This window comes from Neoarius graeffei, chromosome 24 (assembly GCF_027579695.1).
Source record: "Neoarius graeffei isolate fNeoGra1 chromosome 24, fNeoGra1.pri, whole genome shotgun sequence".
NCBI classification, from domain to species: domain Eukaryota; kingdom Metazoa; phylum Chordata; class Actinopteri; order Siluriformes; family Ariidae; genus Neoarius; species Neoarius graeffei.
In genome coordinates, this window is record NC_083592.1 from 40,772,211 (window position 1) to 40,799,813 (window position 27,603).

General features: G+C 42.1%; 1 protein-coding gene across 2 annotated transcripts in view; it reads left to right on the forward strand.

Annotated features, from left to right (window-relative positions):
• fras1 (Fraser extracellular matrix complex subunit 1) overlaps positions 1 to 27,603 on the forward strand; it is a 311,268-nt gene that overhangs the window by 179,001 nt on the left and 104,664 nt on the right. For both annotated transcript variants that reach the window (XM_060907238.1, XM_060907239.1), the window contains 6 exons: positions 4,587 to 4,727; positions 11,707 to 11,847; positions 12,151 to 12,291; positions 13,066 to 13,336; positions 14,187 to 14,271; positions 23,514 to 23,834. In XM_060907238.1, coding sequence (XP_060763221.1) covers positions 4,587 to 4,727; positions 11,707 to 11,847; positions 12,151 to 12,291; positions 13,066 to 13,336; positions 14,187 to 14,271; positions 23,514 to 23,834 — 1,100 coding nt within the window. The remainder of the gene's footprint in view (positions 1 to 4,586; positions 4,728 to 11,706; positions 11,848 to 12,150; positions 12,292 to 13,065; positions 13,337 to 14,186; positions 14,272 to 23,513; positions 23,835 to 27,603) is intronic.

Genomic DNA, 27,603 nt, shown 5'->3' on the forward strand with positions numbered 1-27,603 from the left:
CTGGGTCTTCTGTGGCTAAGGGCTTTTCAGAGATGGCTTCTTCAACTGTGTCTGTGTTCAGTGCGAGACAGGCACACGAGGGTGAGAATAACACGCCGTTGCATGCTCACGCTAAGACCTTGGTCCCAGGCACACTTTCTCACTCGTGGAGTTCCACTTGGTCCCCCACCGGGACGGTGGGAGGTTATCTGGACAGATGCTTCCCTCATGGGTTGGGGTGGAGTCTGGAGTCGGCAAGGTGTGAACGGCACCTGGCCTGTTCCGTGGTGCACGTCCCACATCAACACACTGGAGTTGATGGCGGTGTTTCTGACATTGCACCACTTTCAGGAAGTGCTGCTGGGCAAACATGTATTGGTACGTACAGACAATGTGGCAACTGTTTTCTATATCAATCATCAGGGGGGCACAAGGTCTGTAGCTGCGCTTCAGGTGGCTCACAGTCTCCTAGTATGGGCTCAGGACAACCTCCTTTCCATAAGGGCGTCTTATCTACCTGGACGCCTAAACAGTGTGGCAGATGCTCTGTCACGCAGCAAGGTGTCTCAAGGGGATTGGAAACTGCATCCAGACACGGTGGAACAGATCTGGAAAACCTATGGGAGAGCAACTGTGGACCTGTTTGCGAGCAGTCAGACAACTCATTGTCCGACATGGTTTTCCCTGGGAGAAGAAACGGCAGTGTTGGGCCAGAATGCTCTGGCCCACGACTGGCCGAGGGCCATCCTTTATGCCTTTCCCCCTCTACCATTGTTGTGGAGGACTCTCTGCCGTGTGCACGATCATGGTCACCATGTGCTATTGATAGCTCCTCATTGGCCATCCAGGTCATGGTTCCAGCTCCTGCTGTCACTACTAGTGGGACCCCCTTGTCAGCTGCCCAGCAGGCCCGACTTGCTGATGCAGATGGAGGGCAGGATTCAACACCCATGTCCCGAATGCCTGAAGCTCTGGATGTGGCCCTTGGGGCCCCGGGGCTACTACTGGAGTGTTCAGAAGGGACCAGGAACACTGTAGTGAATGCATGTGCAGAATCTACCCGACACTTGTATGCAGGCAAGTGGAAGGTGTTCTGTGATTGGTGTGCAGAACACAACATCGACCCCCTAAGCTGCTCTGTTCTAGCCTAGTAAACTAGACCCACCCGCCTAGTGGCCAAAAATATTTTTGCCTACGAGTGGGTCTAGCCTCGGACCATATCAACAACACACCCCGGGCATCAAATCGTGCCCGCCAATCACAACGCAAGGTTTTTGTTTGGATTCTTTGGGCGGGCTTTTGCAGGAGTGACGACAAGGCTGCGTGATGCTGGAGAAAGCACAACAGGAAAGATGGCTACGGCTATTGAACAGCGCTCATTTGACTCCGCTTTGGAATCAGTTTTAGAAGAATTAGACTTGGAGTTTTCATTGAAACATGAGCAGGAAGAGGCTCTCCGCTCATTCCTTTTCAAGAAGGACGTTTTCGCTGTTTTGCCGACCGGCTATGGCAAAAGTCTGATCTACCAGCTGGCTCCGCTGGTAGCCAAAAGGATGGGGCTTGTTTGTTTACCCTCCCCCACTGCTTTCTGTCGCTCTGACTACGTCACAGTCAGTGTTGCGCTGATTGGTCAGAGCATTGGCCTATACGCACAGAGACAGTTTGAAAGACAACGGGTTGTTCCTACCCACACCCTTCGGAAATGTCTACGACCGAGACCAGACTAAATATTCACATTTAGTCTGGTTTGCCAGGCTAGCTCTGTTCCACAGATTTTAGATTTCCTGCAGCACCTTTTAGAGCTTGGCAGGGCTGCATCTACACTTAAGGTGTATGTTGTAGCACTAACAGCCCACCGTTCAGAGGTTGGAGATGTTTCACTTGGGTCCCACCGGCTGGTGGTAGCCTTTTGAGAGGGGCAGTTCGTCTTAATCCTCCTCATTTTGTGCAGAGTCCGTCATGGGATCTGAACACTGTGCTCGAATCCCTTTGCTTGCCTCCTTATGAGCCCCTGGCAGCAGCTGACATTAAGTGGCTATCTGTTAAAACAGCTTTTCTCCTTGCCATCACAACAGCCCGGCGTGTGAGTGAGCTACATGCCCTCTCAGTGAGTACTGTTTGTCTTCGTTGGGGCCCTATGTTTGACAGTGTTTCATTGTGGCCTAACCCAGCTTTCCTCCCAAAAGTCTTATCTCCCCAGTTTAGCAACCAGCCGATTTTGCTGACTGCTATACCGGCGGACAGGACGGACTTGTGTGCTGAGTTGTGCCCTGTCAGGGCTCTGAGGTTTTATTTTGATAGGACGGCAGCCTTTCGTATGACAGACCAATTGTTTGTATGTTTTGGTGGCGCTCCGAGAGGAAGGCCTCTGTCCAAGCAGTGGCTCTCCCGTTGGGTTGTGGAGGCAATCACCCATGCCTATGAATCTATGGGACGTACTGTGCCCTCTCCTGTCCGCTGCCATTCGACGTGTGCTCAGGCAACATCATGGGCAGCTCTCCGGTGTGTACCACTCTGACATTTGTGCTGCTGCAACTTGGTCCAATACATGTACATTTGCCCGGTACTACAGGCTAAATGTTGCATCCATGCCATTGCTGTGTGCAGCTGTTCTTCCAGAAGGTGGTGATGCTCTTCTGAATTTCTCGTGACTGGGTTGGTATTCGTCTTCCACTAGTGCTTTTAGCACCGCCCTGGCGGTCTGGAGTGAAGGAAATAGAACGCTGGTTACGAATGTAACCGTGGTTCTATGACTAAGTGGAAGACCACCAGGGTCTTTGGTCACTCGGATTGCACGAGAATGATCTTGAGGCCAAATGACGTGGGATGTTGCCTTATATAGGCAGGCACGTCATACGTCATGAGATGACAACTTTTGTATGCGACTCTCGAAACGTGCGGATGCAAAGATCCTTCCACTAGTGCTTTTAGCACCGCCCTGGCGGTCTTCCACTTAGTCATAGAACCACGGTTACATTCGTAACCAGCGTTTTCGACTGTATATAGGTCTGAAAACTAACTGAAATTTCTCTCTCTTTTGAATGGACCTTGACTAGAAGTAAAATTCTCACATTTAAAATTCTCTTTACAACCAAAAGTAGAAAGAGAGAAAATTTGTATGTTTAAAGATTCAATTCTGAGGATTCTTCAGGCTTCGTCTACTTGGCTACAGCATGTACCTATCCAACAACTTGATCAAAGCATGAAATTCACTGTGTGAGAAAATCAAACTTGGCTAGTAATGTTTTGGTCACTCTTATGCAGACTGACGGTTTTGAACACCTGCGATTTTCTACAGTACTAGTTTCTTAGCAAACATGATATTTGTATGGAAAAAAAGCCCACATAAGGTTTAAGACTATTAGAAAATGTTCACATTGTTTTGGTGGAATATTGTTACCGTATCCTAAAGCTGAGATGAGGCAGAAAAACATGATTTTGCAGAAATTTGACACTTTTGTTTTTTGGGTTGTTTGCCTGAATTCATCCACAGAGAATACAATGGATTTTATCAGACTGACACACACCATGAATAAATTCACAATCATGGGTCAATTCACGTACAGTACTAGCCAAAAGTTTGGACACACCTTCTAATTCAGTGCTTTTTCTTTATTTTTAGTAATTAAAATACACTTCATGTCTTAAACTAATGATGGATGTCGTTTCTTTTTACTTTGTTGAGCGGTTCTTGACATAATATGGATTACTACAGTTGTGGTGTTGAATAGTGCTATTTACTGTATTTTTATTATTTACTGTTTACTGTTTGATCGCAAATGCATTAAAAAGGCAAGAAACTGCACTAATTAACTTTTGACGAGGCACCTGTTAATTGAAAAGCATTCCAGGTGTCTACCTCATGAAGCTGGTAAAGATAACGCCAATAGTGTGCAAAGCGTCATCAAGGTAAACGGTGGCTACTTTTGAAGAATCTAAAATATTAAATATATTTTGGGTTTCTAACATGTTTTGTTTATCACATAATCCAGTATGGCGGCACGGTGGTGTAGTGGTTAGTGCTGTCGCCTCACAGCAAGAAGGTCCGGGTTTGAGCCCCGTGGCTGGCGAGGGCCTTTCTGTGTGGAGTTTGCATGTTCTTCCCATGTACGCGTGGGTTTCCTCCGGGTGCTCCGGTTTCCCCCACAGTCCAAAGACATGCAGGTTAGGTTAACTGGTGACTCTAAATTGACCGTAGGTGTGAATGTGAGTGTGAATGGTTGTCTGTGTCTATGCGTCAGCCCTGTGATGACCTGGCGACTTGTCCAGGGTGTACCCCGCCTTTCGCCCGTAGTCAGCTGGGATAGACTCCAGCTTGCCTGCGACCCTGTAGAACAGGATAAAGCGGCTAGAGATAATGAGATGAGAATTCCATATGTGTGCCATATGTTATTTCATAGTTTTGATGTTTTCTGTATTGTTCTACAATGCAGAAAATGGTCAAAATACAGAAAACCCTCTGAATGAGTCGGGGTGTCCAAACTTCTGACTGGTACTGTGCTTACCGTTCACTTTATCCAACTCCTTCTTCTTTTCAGTCATTGTATCTTTCTATTCCTCCATTGCATACTGTCTCTTTTGTCTCTGTGTGTGTGTGTCTCTCTTAGAGTGTGACTGGAGCTGTAACGCATGTCGGGGTCCTCTCCGCACTGATTGTCTGCAGTGTATGGAAGGTCATGTCCTGCAGAATGGAGTCTGTGTTCCATCCTGCTCTCCAGGGTCCTACCAGGATGGCGAGAGATGCCTGAGTAAGTGTCCAACTAGATAATAAACTTTTTATGTGGCTAGAAATCTCACACCTTTTCTGTCTGAACATATTTTAATTTCTTTCTCGGTAGTTATGGACTAGAGAGAGCTGAGTCTGCGCTCGTATATATCGGCTTCAGTGAGCTCACTCTGCCAAGTTTTAATGGCATTGCTTGATGCCAAAGAGAGACTGGGCTATTTTTATGTCGGTGTACAAGCTTTTATTGAATTTAATGCTGCAAAGGGCACGAAGAATGTCAAAGTATTGAGACAGTAATTGAAAACAGATTGAGTAGTACAGGTGGATACAGGACATTTCGCCCAATAGTTAAGACGTTTCATCCAAAGCCTTTTTCATACGCACTATCAATTATTTTATATTTCAGGTATTTGTTTGTTCAAAAAAAGGAGGAATTGAATGGAATTTGACTGAAACAAAACACATTTTTGCAAAATGAAAACGAAACCGTAAATGACGGGAAATGGCGAGTGTCAACTGCAGGCGCGTTCGGCTGGGGCTGCTTGTGGGGAGAGATCGTTTTTATTAGACCAAATTACATAAATCTATACTCTCACTTGCCAGATATCCTTGGCAAGTGCGAGATATGAGATATGATATCCAGATATGAGAAGACGTGTGTTTTCTCAGTCTTTATACAGTGGGGCAAAAAAGTATTTAGTCAGCCACCAATTGTGCAAGTTCTCCCACTTAAAAAGATGAGAGAGGCCTGTAATTTTCATCATAGGTACACTTCAACTATGAGAGACAGAATGGGGGGAAAGAATCCAGGAAATCACATTGTAGGATTTTTAATGAATTAATTGGTAAATTCCTCGGTAAAATAAGTATTTGGTCACCTACAAACAAGCAAGATTTCTGGCTCTCACAGACCTGTAACAACTTCTTTAAGAGACTCCTTTGTCCTCCACTCATTACCTGTATTAATGGCACCTGTTTGAACTCATTATCAGTATAAAAGACACCTGTCCACAACCTCAAACAGTCACACTCCAAACTCCACTATGGCCAAGACCAAAGAGCTGTCAAAGGACACCAGAAACAAAATTGTAGACCTGCACCAGGCTGGGAAGACTGAATCTGCAACAGGTAAGCAGCTTGGTATGAAGAAATCAACTGTGGGAGCAATTATTAGAAAATGGAAGACATACAAGACCACTGATAATCTCCCTCGATCTGGGGCTCCACGCAAGATCTCACCCCGTGGGGTCAAAATGATCACAAGAACGGTGAGCAAAAATCCCAGAACCACACGGGGGGACCTAGTGAATGACCTGCAAAGAGCTGGGACCAAAGTAACAAAGGCTACCATCAGTAACACACTACACCGCCAGGGACTCAAATCCTGAAGTGCCAGACGTGTCCCCCTGCTTAAGCCAGTACATGTCCAGGCCCGGGCGGCACGGTGGTGTAGTGGTTAGCGCTGTTGCCTCACAGCAAGAAGGTCCTGGGTTCGAGCCCCGGGGCCGGCGAGGGCCTTTCTGTGCGGAGTTTGCATGTTCTCCCCGTGTCCGCGTGGGTTTCCTCTGGGTGCTCCGGTTTCCCCCACAGTCCAAAGACATGCAGGTTAGGTTAACTGGTGACTCTAAATTGACCGTAAGTGTGAATGTGAGTGTGAATGGTTGTCTGTGTCTATGTGTCAGCCCTGTGATGACCTGGTGACTTGTCCAGGGTGTACCCCGCCTTTCGCCCATAGTCAGCTGGGATAGGCTCCAGCTTGCCTGCGACCCTGTAGAAGGATAAAGCGGCTAGAGATAATGAGATGGGATGAGAATGTCCAGGCCCGTCTGAAATTTGCTAGAGAGCATTTGGATGATCCAGAAGAGGATTGGGAGAATGTCATATGGTCAGATGAAACCAAAATAGAACTTTTTGGTAAAAACTCAACTTGTCGTGTTTGGAGGAGAAAGAATGCTGAGTTGCATCCAAAGAACACCATACCTACTGTGAAGCATGGGGGTGGAAACATCATGCTTTGGGGCTGTTTTTCTGCAAAGGGACCAGGACGACTGATCCGTGTAAAGGAAAGAATGAATGGGGCCATGTATCGTGAGATTTTGAGTGAAAACCTCCTTCCATCAGCAAGAGCATTGAAGATGAAACGTGGCTGGGTCTTTCAGCATGACAGTGATCCCAAACACACCACCCGGGCAATGAAGAAGTGGCTTCGTAAGAAGCATTTCAAGGTCCTGGAGTGGCCTAGCCAGTCTCCAGATCTCAACCCCATAGAAAATCTTTGGAGGGAGTTGAAAGTCCGTGTTGCCCAGCGACAGCCCCAAAACATCACTGCTCTAGAGGAGATCTGCATGGAGGAATGGGCCAAAATACCAGCAGCAGTGTGTGAAAACCTTGTGAAGACTTACAGAAAACGTTTGACCTCTGACATTGCCAACAAAGGGTATATAACAAAGTATTGAGATGAACTTTTGTTATTGACCAAATACTTATTTTCCACCATAATTTGCAATAAATTCTTTAAAAATCAGACAATGTGATTTTCTGGATTTTTTTCTCTCATTTTGTCTCTCATAGTTGAGGTATACCTATGATGAAAATTACAGGCCTCTCTCATCTTTTTAAATGGGAGAACTTGCACAATTGGTGACTGACTAAATACTTTTTTTCCCCACTGTATAGGCACGCTGATGCCTCTTGATCGTGTACAGGTGAGTCTCATTAGCGTGCGAGAGTCCGCTCGGGTGCGCTCTGGACTGCAAAGTATTACACCACATCAGTGCACATTACCGAGCCTTATTTTCCCTTGTAGATTCCCTGGGTTTCAAGTCAAGTTTATTTGTATAGCGCTTTTAACAATAGACATTGTCGCAAAGCAGCTTTACAGAATTTAAATGACTTTAAACATGAGTTAATTTTATCCCTAATCTATCCCCAATGAGCAAGCCTGTGGCAACGGTGGCAAGGAAAAACTCCCTCAGATGGCATGAGGAAGAAACCTCGAGAGGAACCAGACTCAAAAGGGAACCCATCCTCATTTGGGTGATAACAGACAACATGATTATAACATTTTTAACAGTTTTAACATGAAGTCAGTTTCGCTGATGTTATAACTCTTTATTGATGGAAACTTGAGTGCAAAACTGTTCATGACAACTGCAGTCCTAAAGTTAGCAAGTCAACTGCAGTCCTCAGCCATAAAAGCATTACTGTAAGAGTCCAGAGCGTCTTCCAAGTGCGACTTTCAATTGTCCATATGGGGCCGTCCTCTACAGGAGTGATGTGGGTTTCCGATCCTGTTTCCTGTTCTTAGTTTCTGTTTTTGCCTGATTTAGCCGGTTTGTGCCTCACCCGACCTTTTGCTAGTTTCACGTTTACGAGATTGCCTGCCGTTTTGGATTGTTTGCCCGTGTGTTTTCACAATTGTTAATAAACATTACTTCTGCACTTGCATCTGTCTCTTACTGCTCTCTGACAGTGGGAGGTACATATAGGTTATTAGGTATATAAATCGCAGGAGACACAGTCATAAACCTGCTTAATGCGCTCCCTTAAATGAATTATGGTTTGTTTATATCTCGATCTTGTCGCACGTATAAAATAATTGATCATGCGTATGAAAAAGGCTTTGGACGAAATGTCTCAACTATTGGACGAAATGTCTCAACTATTGGATGAAATGGCATTGGACAAAGTGTCCTGATCCCGTACACGTTACATTAAAGGCTACATCAGGAATAAACATGGTGAATACCAAACATGCCAGTGCAAAAACTGCGCTGTCACATCGGTAAATAATTTGTTACACGCTGTGAGAGGCAAAACACTCGTGTGTTAACCAAGTATGAGCTTTATTGAGTGAATCTTAATAAATAGAATCCTTAGCAGGGATCCAAGTACAAGCAAGCAGAGGGTAAAGAGGCATAATTTAGGCACAATCTGTCAAAAACAGGCCAAAGTCAAAACCAGAACGTGCAAAGAAACATGATTAAAAAGAAGGCTATGTTTTTCTTTCTTAAATAAAGAAATACAAACTGTGTTCTTTTCATCAGACTTGAATTATGTGGTGCATCCACCGAGTGAATGAAACTATAATTTATGATTATCTCATTCATCTCATTATCTCTAGCCGCTTTATCCTTCTACAGGGTCACAGACAAGCTGGAGCCTATCCCAGCTGACTACGGGTGAAAGGCGGGGTACACCCTGGACAAGTCGCCAGGTCATCACAGGGCTGACACATAGACACAGACAACCATTCACACTCACACCTACGGTCAATTTAGAGTCACCAGTTAACCTAACCTGCATATCTTTGGACTGTGGGGGAAACCGGAGCACCCGGAGGAAACCCACGCGGACACGGGGAGAACATGCAAACTCCGCACAGAAAAGCCCTCGCCGGCCCCGGGGCTCGAACCCAGGACCTTCTTGCTGTGAGGCGACAGCGCTAACCACTACACCACCGTGCCGCCTTCATGATTATTATGACTATAATTTATGATTAACTATAATTACGAGTGTATGAATACAAACCCATAATTTGAATTTCAGTCAAAATTACTACCAGAGTTGTGCTGTTATTAAAAAAACTAATCAACACTTTCTGACCTTACAACTTCTGATCAAGTCTGAGAATTGTGGTATAAAGTAACAGTAATGGTTGTTGTTGTTGTTGTTGTCGTCTCACATGGCCATAGACCGATGAGCTACTGCCATCACGCAGTGTCCGTCGTCCGTCCACAATTCACAAAAATCGCGACTCCTCTTCCCTGAGTTTTCAATGGATTTTGATTCTGATTGTTTTGCTTGGAAGATCTAATCAGTCTGCACAAAAGTTACTCTTTGGTTTTGTGATTTCTCATTAAAAAGTTGCCAATTAGGCTAATAAACAACCTTAAATAAAAATCACTACACCTTCCTGAGTTTTTAATGTATTTTAATTCTGATTTGTTTTCTTTGGAAGATCTAATTGTTCTTCACAAGTTACTGTTTCATTTGTTGATTTCTCATTAAGAAATTGCAAATTAAGCTGTGTGATGAACTTTCTGGAAATTTGCTTTTCCTAGTAGACTTCTCTATGGGTTTTTATTTTGATTGTTTTATTTGGATGATTGTGAGTCTTCTCAGAAGTTACTGTTTGGTTTGTTGAATTTTCATTTACAAGTTGCTGATTTAGGTGGCACGGTTGTGTAGTGGTTAGTATTGTCACCTCACAGCAAGAAGGTCCGGGTTTGAGCCCCATGGCCGGCGAGGGCCTTTCTGTGCGGAGTTTGCATGTTCTCCCCGTGTCCGCGTGGGTTTCCTCCGGGTGCTCCGGTTTCCCCCACAGTCCAAAGACATGCAGGTTAGGCTAACTGGTGACTCTAAATTGACCGTAGGTGTGAATGTGAGTGTGAATGGTTGTCTGTGTCTATGTGTCAGCCCTGTGATGACCTGGCGACTTGTCCAGGGTGTACCCCGCCTTTCGCCCGTAGTCAGCTGGGATAGGCTCCAGCTTGCCTGCGACCCTGTAGAACAGGATAAGCAGCTACAGATAATGGATGGATGGAAGTTGCTGATTTAATACTTCGCAGTCATCTGTGGCTGTGTATTCTACAAGATCCATGGTCCGTCCGCAATTGACAAAAATCGCTACTCCTCCCTGAGTTTTCAATGAATTTTGATTGATTGTTTTGTTTGGAAGATCTAATCAGTCTGCACAAAAGTTACTCCCTGGTTTTGTGATTTCTTATGAACAAGTTGCTAATTAGGCCGGTTAACGAACTTTGAGGAAAATCGCTGCTACTTCCTGAGTTTTCAATGGATTTTGATTTTGTTTGGAAGGGTGGCACGGTGGTGTAGTGGTTAGCGCTGTCGCCTCACAGCAAGAAGGTCCGGGTTCGAGCCCCATGGCCGGCGAGGGCCTTTCTGTGTGGAGTTTGCATGTTCTCCCCGTGTCTGCGTGGGTTTCCTCCGGGTGCTCCGGTTTCCCCCACAGTCCAAAGACATGCAGGTTAGGTTAACTGGCGACTCTAAATTGACCGTAGGTGTGAATGTGAGTGTGAATGGTTGTCTGTGTCTATGTGTCAGCCCTGTGATGACCTGGCGACTTGTCCAGGGTGTACCCCACCTTTCGCCCGTAGTCAGCTGGGATAGGCTCCAGCTTGCCTGCGACCCTGTAGAAGGATAAAGCGGCTACAGATAATGAGATGAGATGAGATTTCTCATGGTACAGCCATGATGAGCTCTCATGGTGAGCTGCTGCGTCATTGATGCTGTGGTTAGACTTTGCAGTTATCTATATCGCAACAGAGTGTACATATACAAACTAATCAAGGATTAACATGGGACAGGCGAACACAGTCAGGTAACAAGCCAGAGACAGGACACAAAAAACAAAACAAAAAACGAGCACATGCCTTTCATTGCTATGGGGACCAGAAAGCAAAGTGGGAAATGGTGACGTGTTGCTTTGGAAAACTTTAAGGTAATTCAGTATTATAATGGTGTAATAGAAGAGCAGTTGAATTCCCCAAATAAACATTTAACATATGTGAAAATGTGTCTAAATCTATTACACACGGGGCGTCGTGGCTCAGGTGGTTAAGGCGCCATACCATGAATGCGGGCGACCCGGGTTCGATTCCGGCCCGAGGTCATTTCCCGATCCCTTCCCGTCTCTTTCTCTCCCGCTCGTTTCCTGTCTCTACACTGTCCTATCCAATAAAGGTGCAAAAAGCCCCCAAAAAATATCTTTAAATCTATTACACACAATCATGAGAGATAATAGATGAATTGTCAATCACTGGGGCAATCCAGTACAAATTTTCTGTGGTATCTTTTGCACCTACAAATATATTTGACTGAATTTTTACAAATATGCATGTCTGACTTCCTGAACAGCTGTCCATTGTCCATCACACATGCGCTGTAGATACAGTAGGTTAGATTAGGTTGAAAAAATGCTGCTGTATTAGTTTAAGACATTATATTTCACTTCATTTCTCCTTCTCTCCTTCCCCCAGGCTGTGATGATCACTGTAAACAGTGCCAGGGTCCTGGACAATGTCTTCACTGCCAGCTTCCTTACTCCTCTTTAAACGGCCAGTGTGTGCTGAACTGTGGCAGTCACTACATCCTCGATCCGGCCACACAACAGTGTGTTGGTATGTAATTGTCAATTTAATGAGATTTTAAAATCATATTCAGTTTTAATCAACTCAAATATTTGCACAACGATGATGCAGCTGTAGTATTTAATGCGCTCGAGCAAAACCGAATTATTATACTGATTAGATGCTGCAAATAATGTGCAGTGATTATACAGTCTTTACTTTCAGTATAAAAAAAAAAATATATTAGCAGAGCACATTACAATAGGATTATAATAAAAACTGAATTTTTACACAGTCTTAAAATCCTGTACCGTATGAGCTCACCTGACGTGTCTGTTCGATCATATTTCCCAGCATGCCCTGATAGTTGTGTGGAGTGTGTGAGTGTGGGACAATGCCGTGTTTGTGCTGGGAATATGTTTGTCAAGAACGGACAGTGTACTCCAGATTGTGGTCATGGATACTATGCTGACAGGAAGACCAAGAAATGCCAAGGTAATACTACTCTTGAGTTTAATTATCACATTGAAGAATAAAACTTTATTTGTTTGGTTAGACTAGGGGTTGTATATTTTTATATCACAGCCTTCTCTCTCTCTCTCTCTCTCTCTCTCTCTCTCTCTCTCTCTCATATAAATATTTAAGTTATTCCATGAAATCGAGTCGTACATGAGCTGATAGCCGACGAGGCTCATAGCGCCGAGTTGGCTTTAAGCCATGTACAACAAGATTGAGTGGAATAATTTTTATTATATCCACATTCCCTGGATTTTGAGAAACGGAGCATTTTTATTTTTTGCAAATTTGATAAATAAAAACTTTTATACAAAACGTCTAACAAAATCATTTTTGCTCCGAATATAAACAAACTGGCGAAGTGACCGTAGCAATTTGTGAAAAATGCTATTTATTTCAATAATACATTTATTGAAAAAAATTTGAAAAAATTTATTTATTTCAATAATAATTATTGAGAAATAAAAAGATATGTTCTTACCACATTCCATATTTTGTTGCCTTATTTATTTATTTTTTTTTTTTTTAAGGGTTTTGTTTTCAAGTAGAGATTTTTTTTTTTTTGGTCCTCGGTTAGTTCAGCAACACGCTCCATCATTTTGTTTTTCTCTACTCATGGTATATAAGCTGATATCCCAGTAGTAGAGTAGCCAATCAGAGTGCATGATTGCTCATATCCAGTAAATGTGGTTAGAAAAAGTGTGTGTGTGTAAAACTTCCTTTATCTTTTTTTTTTTTTAATATTTTTTAAAGCAAACACCCATGCGCCATCTCTCCACATCAACGGTTCATTTCTGGTCTCTATGGGTGGAGCGACCCCTCTGGACCCTGCGCTTCTGTCAGTCAAAGACTCAGACAGCCAATCAGAGAGCTTGCTACTGCAGCTGTTACAGCCTCCAAGTAACGGCCAGTTAATGGTGCTGGAGAACGGGCGAGAGAGAATGCTGCACAGGGATGACACATTCACCCTCTCGCAAGTGAAAAACCGAGCTGTGCGCTTCATCCACACCGCAACCCAAACCAAGTGAGTGGACATCTGTCATAGCAGTTTGATGACTTGAACATTAAATCATGTATTTTTTTTTTTTATTTTGCATTTCATTCAAAAGCCAGCCACATCACTCTTGTTCTTTTGAATTCATGCACATTTTTAATAAGTAACTTTTTAAAGTAACTTTAATATATGAAGAGCATGTGAGAATCACTGAACTGAAGTGTTTAGTAGCTGGGGAAAATGAAAAAAAAAATCAGTCACTATCCTTGCGATTAATAAGTACTTGGAAGGTCAAAATAGCACACATTTTTTTCCTCATGGAAGGTTAATTAATTAAGTATTGATTTTCACTTAAAGCCCTAAAATACATTGATAAATAACAGTAGTATATAGTAAGATAGTAGTAGTACAGAAGGGGTGTGTGTGTGTGTGTGTGTGTGTGTGTGTGTGTGTGTGTGTGTGTGTGAGAGAGAGAGAAAAGTCATGAGCTTTAATTACTGCAATAAAACACACACACACACACACACACACACACACCTACCTACATATATATACCACAGGCAGTGGTCAATAAGGTTACATTTAAACTTTTTTTCTGTCTGTCTTTCTTTCTCAGCTCCTTATGTTCACACATTTAACTCTTTACCCCTTAATGACGACATATGACGACCCCGTGTGTATATCCCATAATGACGACATATGACACCTTGTCTAAAACCTTGTCTTTAGACTTTTTTTCTTGTAAATATGTTCTAAGGGTGAACAGTATATACACTTGCCACCAAGGGTGGCTGTAGCAACTGCTTTAAGGGGTAAAGAGTTAAACACAATAAGCCTTAAAATAATATTGAAATTTATGAAATTATTATTATTATTTTAGGACTGACCAGTTCACTTTGAGAGCGGCGGATCCACAGCTGTTCTCTCAGCCGCAGACTGTTAATTTACAGGCTGTGTCTCAGCAGGTACTTGCCCAAACACACACACACACACACACACACACACACACACACACAAAGTACATAAAATATTTGGGTAAGTAATGGTGGTTTGATTGCATTAGTTCAGACACTCGTGTGTAAACGTAATCCCACTCTGATCAGGATCCCATATCGATCGAATGCTTCTTAAACTTCACTCAGAGCTGTCTACAGGAACTCACTGACATTTTTGGAGAATAACAGATTGCTTCTTTCTTTCCGATGCCCTCCTTCCTGTCATCTGATTACACTTCCTAAATATATCACTTGTATCTGCAGTCTCCCGAGGACTATCTATGCATCAGTCTGACCTCATGTAACCTCATACTCACTTACCATACACACTTGGAGAAACTCAAGCTCTCTGGACTGGAGGCCACTGCAGGATCAGAATACCATAACCCCTGAAAATATATTACTGCGGCTTCAGAATTGAATACATTTGAACGATCTCCAGGAGCAGTGTGGTACTGTGAAATGTTTATCATTTGATCTTTTGCTGAGGAAGGAGTTATTGCTTATATTTGGTGAACAAGTCTCCGAGAGAGAGAGATCCTAGCTTAGGGAACATTTACTTGTCCAAATTGTAAAATGTTAATTTGGCTGCTTGAGCCTTCATTAAATTGAAAGGCTCACTGCCATGACAATGACATTATATGTTCTATTAAAGTGTGAAATGAAAACTTGGTAAATGCATGACAATAAATATATATATTTAGGTTTTGCATGCATGGATTAAGCCTTGGATAAAATTACATTGGAATTTTCAACCAAGCATAGTGTACAGTATAACGTTAAACATAGTCAGTTTCTTTATATTCATCTATATGCACATATAAATTGATGGAGCAGGGATGTACACGCGCACACATGCAAACCCATTCCAGTGAAATTTTTGTCCCTGATGTGTATGCAAATGACCTCACATACAGTCTGCTCCGGACCTACTGGTTTCTTCAAGAGAATGGACAAAAATAAACTAGCAAATAAGGAATAAAGGCAACAATTCAAACTTGTCACTTGATTCTCTCTGGAGGAGACATTATGAGATCCTGAGATTCTCATTAGTGCGGTTTCTCAAGAGCAAGTGGTTGAATGTTTGCATGATTTTATATGAAATGATTATTACTCCCAGCAGATGAGCTGATTAGATTTTAGAACTGATCCAAACAGGGTCAAGGTCACAGCAAGGTCAAATGTCTGATAATTTTTCTTCAGTAGCTTCCTTCCTGTTTGAAGTATTTTGATTGATTGATTGATTGATTGATTGATTCCGAACAGTAAAGAAGATATAACAAGAAATAAAAAATGCAATCATCAAAACATAGTCATAAACAGAATAGCGTAGCCACAAGGCAATAACATAATAATGTTCGGAAAGGATTAGGAAGAAGTAAATAACTTATCAAATCCTAACCCTCTATACCATCGCTAATCAAACGTCACTTTCCGCCATAATAAACTATATATACAAAAGAAAGCAAAATCAACAACAACAACAAAAAAACATAACATACCAAGACATACCAACATGGTATAATATCGACCAAATCAAATCATATGTATAAATACTTATGCTATGCATATATACACACATACAATACATATATACAGTACATACATATACACATATATAACTATACACATCCATACGTACACAGACACCCATATCATAATTATGCTTATATATTATATACAATTATGCACTATACACATTTTATTTATATATATATATATATATATATATATATATATATATATATATATATATATATTAAATACAAAAATAATTTAAGGGCATACATATTAATAACAAGAAGGACTAGACCTGTGGCAGAGGCATCCCTGTTGATGTCATTCGTGGAGAGAGAGAATGAGAGCGCCATGATTATTGGCACCCTTTGTAAAGATTAGTAAAAAGGGTTAGAGAGAAATCCACTTTTTGGTGAAGTAGCTTCATCTCGCACTGGGGGGAAAAAAAGAGAAAAATCCTACCTTTAATTAATTAATTCATTCATTCATTCATTAAAGTTGTTAATTTAATCAATTAATGTTGATGGATGACATTCCCTGTGTCCGAAATCACTCCCTATTCACTATATAGTGGACTATATAGCGAGGCCGCCATTTTGTAGTGCTGTCCGAATGTATAGTGAGCATTATTACACCCTATATATCCCACAATGCATCACGAAAAGTAGTGTACAACCGATGGTTACTAACCAAGCAATATATCCCATCATGCATTGCGGTCGCCCTGAAAGAAATCAAATCAAAAGCCTCAAATTTGATTTAATAAAAGGCAGCGGCAAAGAAGAAAGTATTCAGCCTTGATTTAAAAGAACTGAAAGATGCAGCAGACACAAAGTACTTTGTATTGATTAATGTGGGGAAATACACTCAGTATAATATATATTTATCACAAAAATACATGCATGTATTTATTATTTTGAAAACCCACCAGCTGACTGATCTGGCACGTTTTAATTGTGCGACAGTAATGACATAAATACCAGCGCGACGGACTAGTGTCCCGAAAGTGTTTTTTAATTTCATCAATGAGCTCACTATATAGTCCTCTATATAGTAATTCCCTATATAGTGAGTAGTAAACGAGTGAGTGATTTCGGACACAGGGTAAGGGAATTTGGCCTCTGTGTCACCTCATATTTGTTCCCCGGTTAATCAGGAAGTCATGGGATACAGTTTGGAAGTTCTTATACGCACTCCAATCAACTCAAAGCTGTACAATTTAAAATGGAAACATGTTTCAGTGGGGCGGCACGGTGGTGTAGTGGTTAGCGCTGTCGCCTCAAAGCAAGAAGGTCCGGGTTTGAGCCCCGTGGTTGGTGAAGGCCTTTCTGTGTGGAGTTTGCATGTTCTCCTCGTGTCCGCGTGGGTTTCCTCCGGGTGCTCCGGTTTCCCCCACAGTCCAAAGACATGCAGGTTAGGTTAACTGGTGACTCTAAATTGACCGTAGGTGTGAATGTGAGTGTGAATGGTTGTCTGTGTCTATGTGTCAGCCCTGTGATGACCTGGCGACTTGTCCAGGGTGTACCCCGCCTTTCGCCCGTAGTCAGCTGGGATAGGCTCCAGCTTGCCTGCGACCCTGTAGAACAGGATAAAGCGGCTACAGATAATGAGATGAGATAATTATTTGTTTTTTCTCTGAATACATTTATTTCAATTAAAGGTTGGCTTTTTCTCATTTTTTTCCATGTGAGATGAAGCGACTTCACCAAAAGTTGGATCTTTTTTTCTCACCCTTTTTACTAATCTTTACAAGGGATGCCAATAATTGTGGAGAGCACTATAGATAGCTAGATCGATACATACATAGTTCCTTAGTTCATACATGCAAAACTGGTTGTGGGATCTAGTCCGTGACCATCTGGGTCTCAGGATTAGAACTTTGCTGTAACTTGTGGTCTGAGTCGAAGCGCAACATGCACAAACCTACATAGCTGGAAATCAAGAGGATTAAGGATCAAGTTCCTTTAAAAGTGCCTCCATTCTGTTTAGATATTTGAGGACTAGGCTCGGTGCTGCTGTTCTCTCCACCAAATATCACTTTTCGAGTGCCGATAATTTTGACAATGTTTTGCTGAAAGTTCTACTTCAGAAATTTTTTTTAAAAATGTTTTATCCCCCGCTGGCCAAAAGGCCCAAAGGGGGATTATGTCATGGCGACTTCCATCTGTCTGGCTGTCCGTCCCAGGAAAGGGAACTGACCTTCTGAAAAACAACTTCTCTCACAATTTTTGGAGGAATTTCACGAAACTTGGCAGAAGGCTTTGTTATAGGACAGTAATACGCATATTACAATTTTGTTTAATTTGGGCAAACTTTACCAGAGTTATGCCCTTGATTATTAACAAACTTGTACTTTGGCAATTTCATCAAGGTGTGCTTGCTTTCTGAAATCAACTTCCCTCACAATTTTTATCCCCCGCTGGCTGAAAGGCTCGAAGGGAGATTGTCATGGCGATGTCCATCTGTCCGTCCCAGGAAGGGTACTCACCTTCTGAAATCAACTCCTCTCACAATTTTTGGAGGAATTTCACGAAACTTGGCAGAAGGCTTTGTTATAGGACAGTAATACGCATATTGCAATTTCATTTGCAATATATTGTCGCGGGGGATATTATGCTGCGAGCACTCTTGTTTAAAAAAGATACATAAACCCCCAATATCATTAAGCTCAAAATATTGAACATATAAAATGTTAAACTATAAACTTGTCATTTTCTCCACTAACAAGCCAAACATTTTAAAAACTGTTTGTGTCAGATTTAGTCGTGATATTACATATTGGCTTCTAGACTAATTATGAACCAATTCCTTTCATAAAATGAATATAAATCACAAGTGAATATGATAATGTGTACAGAAGTCAAACCAATTTCCATGCATAGTTACACCTGGTATATGTGCATATTTTATCCACGTAATTTAACGTACTATCAAGCTAATTACCTGCTGTATTGCGATTTATATTCATTTATGAAGTCAGTCACACACAATCACTTCAGTTTTTCACTCGCAGCTTGAGCCATTAAGATTATTCCAATTCCGTGAACATTCAAAGTGGATCTCAGCTAGCGATTAAGAGCATCATTATAGTTTTAACCCCTTTCTGTTTGTTTTGCTTGCAGTAAAACTTCCGTCTTCCTCTTCCAAAGCTGCACGGATTTCTTTACTTTCACACTTTGTGTTTTGATAAAATCTCTTAAGGCTATTTTAATTAGACTCTTATCTACTTTCAGGCACTAGCTGTGACATGTGGGATGTTTCTGGGTGGTCTTCTTCAGCTCACAGCATAAGCCAGTCATAAAAAGAGATTAACATGCTTCTCCTTGGAGCAAAACCCCATGATCCATCCTCCTCTTATTCTCCTTCCATCCACTAATGCTAAAGGGCAGTAATATCGAAGATAGGAAGTAACAAAGTAAAATTATCTCTACTTGAGGTTTTCTTTCATTTCATTTTCATTACATATTAAAATCATCTACACTAAACACTACATCACTACTGTTGTCTTTAACAGTCAAAAGCTGACTTGTTTGCATCAGACAAGATCTAAATTTCTAACATATCTAAAACTTAACAGATCTGACAGCAAGAAGGAGATCTCTAATACCCATTGCTATATCTATTTACTGCCATATATGGGTACATGTACACTAGGGTGGTCCCGAAATGTATGGGAAAATTTTTTTTTACCAAAACATTCCGACCACCCTACCATTTTTTTACATAGGCTAAAAGAAGGCAACAAGCAAAATTTCAGAAAAAATTGGTTAATATTTAGAGGTGCCACACGAGGTTGCAAATCGGGTTAAGCCATTAACATTAGTTGGTGCGTAGACTGTTGCAGAGAAGATCTCGAACCCCCAAAAAGTCAGTTCTAGAGGGAATATGCCACTTCTATGAAAAAGAAGAGGCAGGAAGAGTTTATAGACTGATAGAAGGTTAACTTTCATGCACTAAGGCGTTCTTAAACAATGAGCACTGATCGTAATATGCTGATGAAGTTGTGAATGTTTTTCTTTCTATGTTTTTCAGATGGCTAGCAACAGTAATACAAGTAGTACCGGTGGTGCAAAGCACAAAACCAGAAAGGACAATTATGTTTGGTTAATTGGTCCCACTTCCAAGGAACTGTTTGGGAGAAAGCTTCCTTCTGCTAGGGAAGTCCTTAGGCCCTGTCCACATGGCAACGGATTCAGGTGAATCCGATAAAAATTTTTTTTATCATTTTGGCCTGGCGTCCACACGGCACCGGCGTTTTGGGTGCCCCAAAACGATATTTTTTGAGAACGGTTTCCAGAGTGGAAAAATCTGGCAACGGCACCATTGCGAAGTCGTCTGGATGAGTAGAACGGATTTGTTTACGATGACATCACAACCACATGACTAGAACAAGCAGCACTCACTCATTCACACCGGGTAGAAGAAGGGGTTTATGCGCATGCGTCCTACTTCTTCTATTGTTCTGGTGTCTCCGATGGGACCGTCTTACAGCGCACGTAGAGGTGTGGCATGTATATTGCACCGTTTTCAGCAAGCATTGCGTTGCCATATGTACCTGATATTTTACTGATCCGTTGCCCATGTGGACGCAATATTTTTTTTACCCGCTAAAAAAAAATCTCGTTGTCGTGTGGATTTAGCCTTAGTGTGTTCTTTTATCTCCACAAGATACCATAATACCGAAGGGTTTAGATGATCACAGACAAGTAATAGCTATTGTTACTTTGAACACAGGAAGTTATATTACTGTATTGTTTGTATTAATATGAAACAGTTAATAAGCCACATTATTTTATATTGTGTTTTGAGTGAACACTTTAATGGCTTTGTGGCACCTCTAAACATTGTTCAATCTTAATCAAATTTCGCACGATAACTTCTTTTAGGCAATGTAAATAAAAGGTAAGGTGGTCATAACAAAATCCTAAAAAAAAATTTGGGGACCACCCTAATGTACACTTGTATTAGCAGTCAGCTAGTTTGGGTCTTCAGTGTTTATTATCATGCTAGCAAACATTTTGAGATTAGCAGTAAAGCTGTTCTTGGTTAGACATAACACTTTTCCTGCTTCCTTGGTGGAAAAGGCACTAATTTACCATCAGTAACTCAAGTCGTTGCATTTATTTCCATGCTTTGAGTAAATTTTGAAGCCTTACTTCAGCTTTAGTACAGTATTTATTTCAGCAAGTAACTGCGATTCTCATCTCATTCTCATCTCATTATCTCTAGCCGCTTTATCCTTCTACAGGGTTGCAGGCAAGCTGGAGCCTATCCCAGCTGACTACGGGCGAAAGGCGGGGTACACCCTGGACAAGTCGCCAGGTCATCACAGGGCTGACACATAGACACAGACAACCATTCACACTCACATTCACACCTACGGTCAATTTAGAGTCACCAGTTAACCTAACCTGCATGTCTTTGGACTGTGGGGGAAACCGGAGCACCCGGAGGAAACCCACGCGGACACGGGGAGAATATGCAAACTCCACACAGAAAGGCCCTCGCCGGCCCCAGGGCTCGAACCCAGGACCTTCTTGGTGTGAGGCGACAGCGCTAACCACTACACCACCGTGCCGCCCAACTGCGATTCTACTTGAGTAAAGAATTTGTACTCCAAATAATTATTTCTTAGCCAGCAAAGATATTTTATATTTCTCATTATGAGATAATTATAGAAGAAATATAAGCCCATTAAGCTTTATTTCTAGAGACTTGAAATTGATTTAAGAAATATTCACTATAGAATGTGCTCTAAAATATTTTTAAGCTTAAAATGAGTGTAAATGTTTAGAAATAGGCTCAGTAGTCTGATATTAGTTTAAAAACACTTAAAATAAAGGGAATTATTATACATATAGGACACTTTTTTGATGGAATAAAAACATGTATTCCTTTCTAGCTGGTTTCATTCATTTGTTTTGATAGCATGCAATATTGTTAGCATATCACTTTCCTTTGTGTATTACGTCACTCTACCCAATGGAGAATGAGCGTCGAATATGGTTGACGATATTGCATGGTGGCCAAGACAACATGACGTCACACGTCGGAGCTGATGCGAGTGAGAGCGTTTTCTGCTGCCCATGCGCAGAAGCATTTCTTTGTTTGCTAGCGGCACCCACGGTAAACGGTCACAGTGAATTGAAAATGCTATAAGATGCGCATTACACGTAAAACTTGTAATAGCTAGCTAGCGAGTGACTGTGACAATTTGTAAACAAACATGGCTGCCAGGTTTGTTCCATCAAATGTGTAGGTCTAATGATAATCATCTTGGCTGGCTTTTTTTCGTGGTATATCAGATATATTCCATTCAGCTAGCATGATACTGAACGAGTCAAAGATGAGTTCAATATCATGCTAGCTGAATGGAATATATCTGATATACCACTCAACATCAGCCAATATTATTTAAATGTTAGTTGAATTTGCTTATATTCTTATGTGCTATGATATAATTAATGCAGTAAGGGTACTTTTAATACCTCTGGGTTACATCATGCTGGTTAAAGGGATAGTTCGGGATTTTTGACATGAATCTATATGGTATCCCCGTCAGCAGTGTCGTGCATCCACACTGACTTACCCCCGACAGTGTTCTGTGAGCCTAGATATTGTACAGTGTTGGTCAGTGCACAAGTAGTTCCGGCAGGTTTCCTGGGGTCTGCAAAGTAACACATTTTTCTTCTCAAAACAGCTCGTGTTCGAATGAGTGATTTATTAGCATAACAAAACCCTTGTAGTCCAAAAAGTCACACCTTGTAATTGCTTGGGGCTACTTTCTCTCAATAGCGATCAGTGCGCGCTGTCACTGTTAACAGTTGTGTGCGAGCTAGCCAACAACTTTCATTAGTTGTTCGACAGTGTTTAGCAGCAGCAAATTGCTTTCCTCCTCAGTATACAAGTGCGCTTCCATGGCAGGGAAAAAGAAACTACCACTGCTGCCTATGTAGTGCCCTATTTATACAAATAGGAGTCATTCAGGATTCAGCCATGTTTTTGCTCCGTGTCATGGCTGAATCCTGAATGACTCCTATTTGTATAAATAGGGCACTACATAGGCAGCAGTGGTAGTTTCTTTTTCCCTGCCATGGAAGCGCACTTGTATACTGAGGAGGAAAGCAATTTGCTGCTGCTAAACACTGTCGAACAACTAATGAAAGTTGTTGGCTAGCTCGCACACAACTGTTAACAGTGACAGCGCGCACTGATCGCTATTGAGAGAAAGTAGCCCCAAGCAATTACAAGGTGTGACTTTTTGGACTACAAGGGTTTTGTTATGCTAATAAATCACTCATTCGAACACGAGCTGTTTTGAGAAGAAAAATGTGTTACTTTGCAGACCCCAGGAAACCTGCCGGAACTACTTGTGCACTGACCAACACTGTACAATATCTAGGCTCACAGAACACTGTCGGGGGTAAGTCAGTGTGGATGCACGACACTGCTGACGGGGATACCATATAGATTCATGTCAAAAATCCCGAACTATCCCTTTAATGGCAACTCCATATGAAACATTTTGAGTCTGGACCTTTAAGTAGGTGCTGGACGATCTTGTCACAAACATCATATCCTGAAACCTTTCATTGTGTATACTCATAACTGTTCTCATTGCTTCATCTTGAAAGAGTTTCTTCTAATGCTCTCCTCAAATGATGTTAATTTTACGGTTCGTTTCTCTCCCACAGCCACCTGTAATGGTAACAAACCAACCCATTTACATTGAGCCCGGTGAAACGTTCGTCCTTACCAGGTCTGTTCTTCACATCGAAGACTACGACAACCCTCAAGATGTTCTCTTAATGGTTCTGGAGCCTCCTCAACATGGCCGCCTGACTCGAGTCCATGGAGATGGGCAGGTGTCCCGTTTTAAGCTGGAAGAGCTGGTGCGTGAGCAACTACAGTACGTTCACGATGGCACCAGTGGAGAGCAAGACAGATTTCTTCTGCAGATCAACGATGGACACAGCTACCAGAATGTCCTCGTCCATGCCAACATTGCTCAGAGGGTAGGCAGTTGTTATCAATCTGGAGGATTATGACTTATCACCTGTGACCACTAGATTCAGCTCTTTTCTTTCTAGTAGTATGGAGTTGCTTTATTTTATAGGCAAACTATTTATAAAATACAGTGGGTTGTTGGTTATTTTGACTATTGAACTTGTTAATATTTTAAAATTCGTTCATAGGTACGTATAACTCGTGCTGGAATCACTATGGAACAGCTTTTTGATATGATTAGTTTTGTTCCCATCTATAAAAAATTTTATGTATAATACTTTATTGAAAGTCTTTTATAGATTTGGCAACATTTAAAGTTTAGCCGTAGCATCTACAGTTTTGACTCCTCATTCTGGCAATATGGGAGGTACCTGAAAAATGGACTTTTCTAGTTATTGAAGTAAAGCAATGGTTAGACAAATCGCAAATATACTTGGCTTGGTGGGAAAGCCAGTTCATTGAGGATGTCGGACTTGAGGTTTTTTTTTTTTTTTTCCTCTGATGAGGAAAAAAAATTAGATATTCCTAATACAAGGGGCGGCACGGTGGTGAAGTGGTTAGCGCTGTCGCCTCACAGCAAGAAGGTCCGGGTTCGAGCCCCGTGGCCGGCGAGGGCCTTTCTGTGTGGAGTTTGCATGTTCTCCCCGTGTCCGCGTGGGTTTCCTCCGGGTGCTCCGGTTTCCCCCACAGTCCAAAGACATGCAGGTTAGGTTAACTGGTGACTCTAAATTGACCGTAGGTGTGAATGTGAATGGTTGTCTGTGTCTATGTGTCAGCCCTGTGATGACCTGGCGACTTGTCCAGGGTGTACCCCGCCTTTCACCCGTAGTTAGCTGGGATAGGCTCCAGCTTGCCTGCGACCCTGCAGAACAGGATAAAGCGGCTAGAGATAATGAGATAATATATTCCTAATACAATTTAAAAAAGAAAAGAAGCAGTATTTATTTGGTGTCACCATCGTGTCCTTAGGGGCATGTCCAACTTTACACTTGTCAACGGTAGATGATGTCACATCGTAAGTGGTCCTCAAACGACACGTTTGGCAGAGTCCTTACACACACACACACACACACACACACACACACAAAAAAAAAAATGCTATCATCAAGTCTCACTCATTCAGATGCTGTCAGCTTCCGGAACAAGATCAGACACGTGTTGCCCTCAGCCCCACTGATGTCTAGACTGATAGGAGTGTTTCCCCCTTTGGTCGTGGTCCAACCACCAATGTCTCCTCTTGTCTTTTCTTTTTGTCGCTTCAGGCTCTAGTGCCTTTCTCTTCACACTCATTCATGGATTTCCCTTTATATTTATCAAATTACCTTTCACCATAGTTCCTGAACATAAAACTACATTATCTCTTTTGAAAAAAAAAAGCTTTCTGAGGTTTTTATTCCTGATTCATTGAATTACACAATGAAGCTTTGGACTCGGTAAATGAAATCATGAGTGTGTGAGAGACTCCAGCCATAAAACAACAATGGGCCAGCAGTTCGTTGACTGATTGCAGCTTCAGTTTGGGATGCAGAGGATTTTACTCCGGGAACAAGAGCAGGTACTCATTCAGTTTGGTCACAATGAAAAGGAGGGTAGAAAGCTTTTGATTAAAAGCAATTAAATAGTGGAAAGGTATTGGACTTTTTGAAGCAAAGCAGGGTGTTTTGTTGGCTAGTAGTGGGGATTTAATCTATTTAAGCCCTGATTAAGGCCATGAAGGTCTTGGCAAGCCTCCTTGAAAGAGATCAACTCTGAATTGATGGCATGGTCGGTTTCTACTGTGTCCTAGGAAGTGCACCAGAGCACAAATTTGTTAAGTTACATTTTCTCCCTTCGTGAGCGGCACGGTGGTGTAGTGGTTAGCACGGTCGCCTCACAGCAAGAAAGTTCTGGGTTCAAGCCCAGTGGCTGGTGAGGGCCTTTCTGTGTGGAGTTTGTATGTTCTCCCCGTGTCTGCGTGGGTTTCCTCCGGGTGCTCCGGTTTCCCCCACAGTCCAAAGACATGCGGTTAGGTTAATATGGGACGGCTTTGGGCTGAGGTGCCCTTGAGTGAGGCACCTAACTCCCAACTGCTCCCTGGACACTGTTAGCATGGCTGCCCACTGCTCTGGGTATGTGTGTGTGTGCTCATTGCTCACATGTGTGTTCACTGCTTCAGATGGGTTAAATGCAGAGAGGAATTTCACCAGTGTGTGATGAATAAAGTTGTGCTTGCTTTTCTTTTTTCTTTCTAATTCAGAGGAAAAGGCTATCTACCCACTTCCACATGAGTTCATTGATGTCTACAATTGTGATTGACAAGTCTTTCTCGGCCATCTGGAGAGCATGGCCAGTTTTGCTCCTTAGGCTCCCAGCCACAGGTGGCTGTAGCATTAACAGGATAAGCCATGGTTAGAGAAACAGCTTTTGGACCATAAGGTCGCTGGTTCAATTCCCTGGACCAGCAGGAATGGCTGAAGTGCCCTTGAGCAAGGCACCTAAGGCAACTGCTCTGGGAATGTTGTATGTCGCTCTGGATAAGAGCGTCTGCTAAATGCCATTAATGTAATGATTCAAACTCATGATCTTCTAACGATAAGGGCAACCTTGTTTCTGTTGCGGCATTCTGTAGCTTGTTTTCACACCCTCACCCAAGAAATCCGACACTACTTTTGGTGAAATTATGAATGTCATTATCAATCCTGGGAGCTGTCCTGAGAACTAAAGCCTGACCAATAAATCAGCATGCTGATATTATCGGCCAATATGAACTAATTGCTGATAAGTTGTTATCGACATTTATAAAGGCCAATAAAGGACTATTAAAGAAACTGCGAAATGGAAAATGAGTGTCGTTGCACAGCTTGTCCATCAGAGGGCCCGCTGCAACTCCACTTTTGGCAGCACAAGTGTTTGGAACATAATGGACCTGAGATTTTTTTTAAAAACGATTTTGTATTTTTCTCTGTTTTACTTTTATTTTTCAAAACTTTAGTATATTTTGTTGCATTTTTGTTCAAAGTACTATTTCTGACTAAAAGTTTATTATACCCCTGCAAACAAAGTTTGGGGGGGTATAGGAATCACCCTGTCCATCCATCCGTCTGTCCATGTGTCTTGTAAGCGCAACTCCTCCTAAACGGTTTGATGGATTTTGATGAAGCTTTACACAGTTGCACTATACCACCTGAAAATGTGCATGAAGGAAAATAATCCTGGTTCAGTGTTTCAAAGGGGAGATGATTCAACTTATTCCCTTACATGACAGGCTCGTAAGCAGGGGGTATTCTATAGTGAGTTTACTACACAGTTCTAGTGTTTAAATTGCATCATATGTTATCGTAGTGAGAACTCTTAACAAATGTTAGGAAAAATCTAATGTGTTTGTGGAAAAAAAAATCATCGGCTGATTCTATAATCAGATTTTTAATTCTTCAAATATCAAAATGGATAGCGTTCTTAGGGGCGACACAGTGGTGTAGTGGTTAGCACTGTCGCCTCACAGGAAGAAGGTTCTGGGTCCGAGCCCAGTGGCCAAAGGGGGCCTTTCTGTGTGGAGTTTGCATGTTCTCCCTGTGTCTGCATGGGTTTCTTCCAGGTGCTCCGGTTTCTCCCACAGTCCAAAAGACACGCAGGTCAAGCTAATTGGTGGCTCGAAATTGACCGTAGGTGTGAATGTGAGTGTGAATGGTTGTCTGTGTGTCAGCCGTGCAATGATCTGGTGACTTGTCCACCGTGTACCCTTCCTCTCGCCCATAGTCGGCTGGAATAGGCTCCAGCTTACCCGCGACCCTGCACAGG